At 43.4% G+C, this 2,523-nt stretch overlaps 1 protein-coding gene across 1 annotated transcript in view; it reads right to left on the bottom strand.

Annotated features, from left to right (window-relative positions):
* The window catches only part of Ugcg (UDP-glucose ceramide glucosyltransferase), a 31,758-nt gene extending 29,241 nt beyond the window's left edge, over window positions 1-2,517 (bottom strand). Inside the window, exon 1 of the mRNA XM_010639339.2 lies at window positions 2,407-2,517. Coding sequence (XP_010637641.1) covers window positions 2,407-2,504 — 98 coding nt within the window. The 5' untranslated portion in view covers window positions 2,505-2,517. The remainder of the gene's footprint in view (window positions 1-2,406) is intronic.
* Between the last annotated feature and the right edge of the window lie 6 nt (window positions 2,518-2,523).

The raw sequence follows: 2,523 nt of genomic DNA, 5'->3' as shown, positions 1-2,523 counted from the left end.
GGGAAAAAAAAAAAAACACACAAGCCCTGGAACATATGACAGATAGAAGAATTAGCTTTACATTAAAAATAAAACAGCGATAGACTGCAGCACAGACAAAAGATAATGAGTATATAGTTTAAAACCAGATGTAAATAGTACATAAATGAAAAAGTGTTCAACAGTACAAATAATCAAAGAATAAAAAACAAAACAGAGAAAGGCCTGACAGTAAAGGAAAAGGGGGATCATCATACAATGTTACCAGAACTAGGAAATGTAACATCTTTATAGGGCAATATGTATCAGAGTTTGAAAGGTACACTACTTTTGGTCTAGTAATTCTTCCTTTAGAAATGGAACTTTGAGATATCTCTCAAAGATATATACATAAAAATTCATCACGAGGGCTTAGGGATGTCAGCAGTGGAGCACTAGCCTAGCTTTCAGGAGGCCCAGGGTCTGATCTCCAGCATAGGGAGGGAGGGAGGGATGGAGCGAGAGAGGTAGGGAAAGGAGACAGGAAGGAAGAAGTTCATCGCAATGGTGTGTGATACACTGCGAAAACCAAAATGGCCATCAATCACAATAAATATTAGTACCTCATGAACTACAACACTATACATCTATTAAAAGTGATACAAAGATGATACTTCTTTGACATCAAAAACAAATGGCTGTGACATTTTACATGACGGCTCCCTGTGAGAAGCAGCCTCGGATGTCTTGTTTCTCACTCTTATTTCTAGCATCTAGAACAGTGCCTTGAACTGTTTTTCAGTAACCACTTATTAAATAGGTGGTTTTAAAAGCCGGTTACAGAACAATAATCACAATATGATCCCTTCCTCTCTGCCCCTTCTTCCCTCTCCTCCTCCTCCTCCTCCTCCTTGCTTTCTCTCTCCCTCTCACACACACCTCACACAGAGAAAAGTACAATTGGAAGGAGAGTCACAAAAGGTTATCAGGGTGATGTTTTGGGGTATATATATATTTTTTACTTTTCTTTTTTATTTTTCTTTGTATTGTCTAAATTCCTTACATAATAAGCTTTAATTATTTCTATGACTGGAAAGAGTAACAAAACAATTTAAAGAACCCACAGACGTCTCTTTCCTTCTTTCTTTTTTTTTGTATGGGGGAATCGAACTCTGGTACTTGCGCTTGCGAGACAGGTGGTGGAACCACTGAACAACATCCCCGGCCCAAGAACCCACATATTTCAAATGAACTTCGGAATGTCTTCAGAATGCACCTCAAAAACTCCAAAAAACTAAGATCGACGATATTGAAAGTGGCATATTTTCTTTCACTTTCCAAGAAATATCCCTGTATCTTTAGAATCAGAAAAAAACTTTTTATGTAGTAAAAACTAAAATAATTCATTTCTTAAAAATCATTCCCTCTAACAGACGCCTACCCTATTCCAGTTGCTAAAAAACGTTCCATTTTTTTTTTTTTTCCAGGCTAAGGAACAAAGTGAATGAAGATCAGTAATGTGCTCTACACAATTCTTTCCTTCATTGAGCTAGGCAGAGTTCACTTTAAAGACACTTAATTGAAGCATTAAAACCAGCCGTACATCCTACCTCTCTCTCCATCCTTTTATCCTATTCTACTCCTTTCCCAGGCTTCAACGCCATCTGGAATAACCTCTGGATTTTTTTTTTTCTTTCATGTCTCTCTTCCTTCTAGAACGTAAGCTCCTTGAGGACAGGTATTGTCCAGCTCACCTCGGTGTCACCAGCTCAAGAACAATGAATGGCATCTAGTAGGCCTGAAGAAGTATTTGTTAAACAGTGAAAAGACACGGAGGGGAAGGATAGAAAAACCTGAACAAGACAATGCAAAGAGCCTGAAACAGCAAACCATACTGAAATCTACACACTAACACGTCTCAAACGTACGATGCCGGCTCAGGGTTTTGGTGGACAGGTGCTTTACACCTATCCAATCACACAGGGCTCTTCCGGAAGGAGAAAATCCACAGGGAAGTCTCTCCAGGTGGCTGTAAGCAGTGGAAACCATCACCACTGTATCAGCAATGTGGCCACTGCCCACAGAAAAAAAACAAAAACAAACAAACAAAAACAGACAAACAAAAACACACCATACATCTTGTCCCAGATGAAAAAGATCGCACGAATCCCCAGCACAATCCACCAAGCCAGCAGCCTTCCGCCTGACACGTAAGAGCAGCCTCCTTCCCCGCCAGCTTTGCAGTCGCTCGCAACCCAGAAACCTCTTCCCCGGTCAAACACTCTCCGGTCCTGAAGACCCGCCACCCCCGCCCGACCCGGTCCAAGGGGACCAGGGATGGGGACACGGTCTGAGCCTTACCTCGCTCCACCCCACCCGAGCCCGGCCCCCTCCAGGCGCACAAGCCTCCCAGCCTCACCGCTCCCCGAGGCGTCGCCCCTCACTCACGTGTAGATGATGGCCATGAAATGCATCAGCCACAGCACCACGAAGAGGATTAACCCGAACACGGCCATGCCCTGCTCGGCCAGGTCCTGCAGCGCCATCCCCCGGCCCGGCCCACGC

This window comes from Fukomys damarensis, unplaced genomic scaffold (assembly GCF_012274545.1).
Source record: "Fukomys damarensis isolate Sample0158 unplaced genomic scaffold, DMR_v1.0_HiC HiC_scaffold_36, whole genome shotgun sequence".
NCBI classification, from domain to species: Eukaryota; Metazoa; Chordata; class Mammalia; order Rodentia; family Bathyergidae; genus Fukomys; species Fukomys damarensis.
Note: the sequence above shows the minus strand (reverse complement) of the source record. Positions and strands in the feature narration are given on the sequence as shown.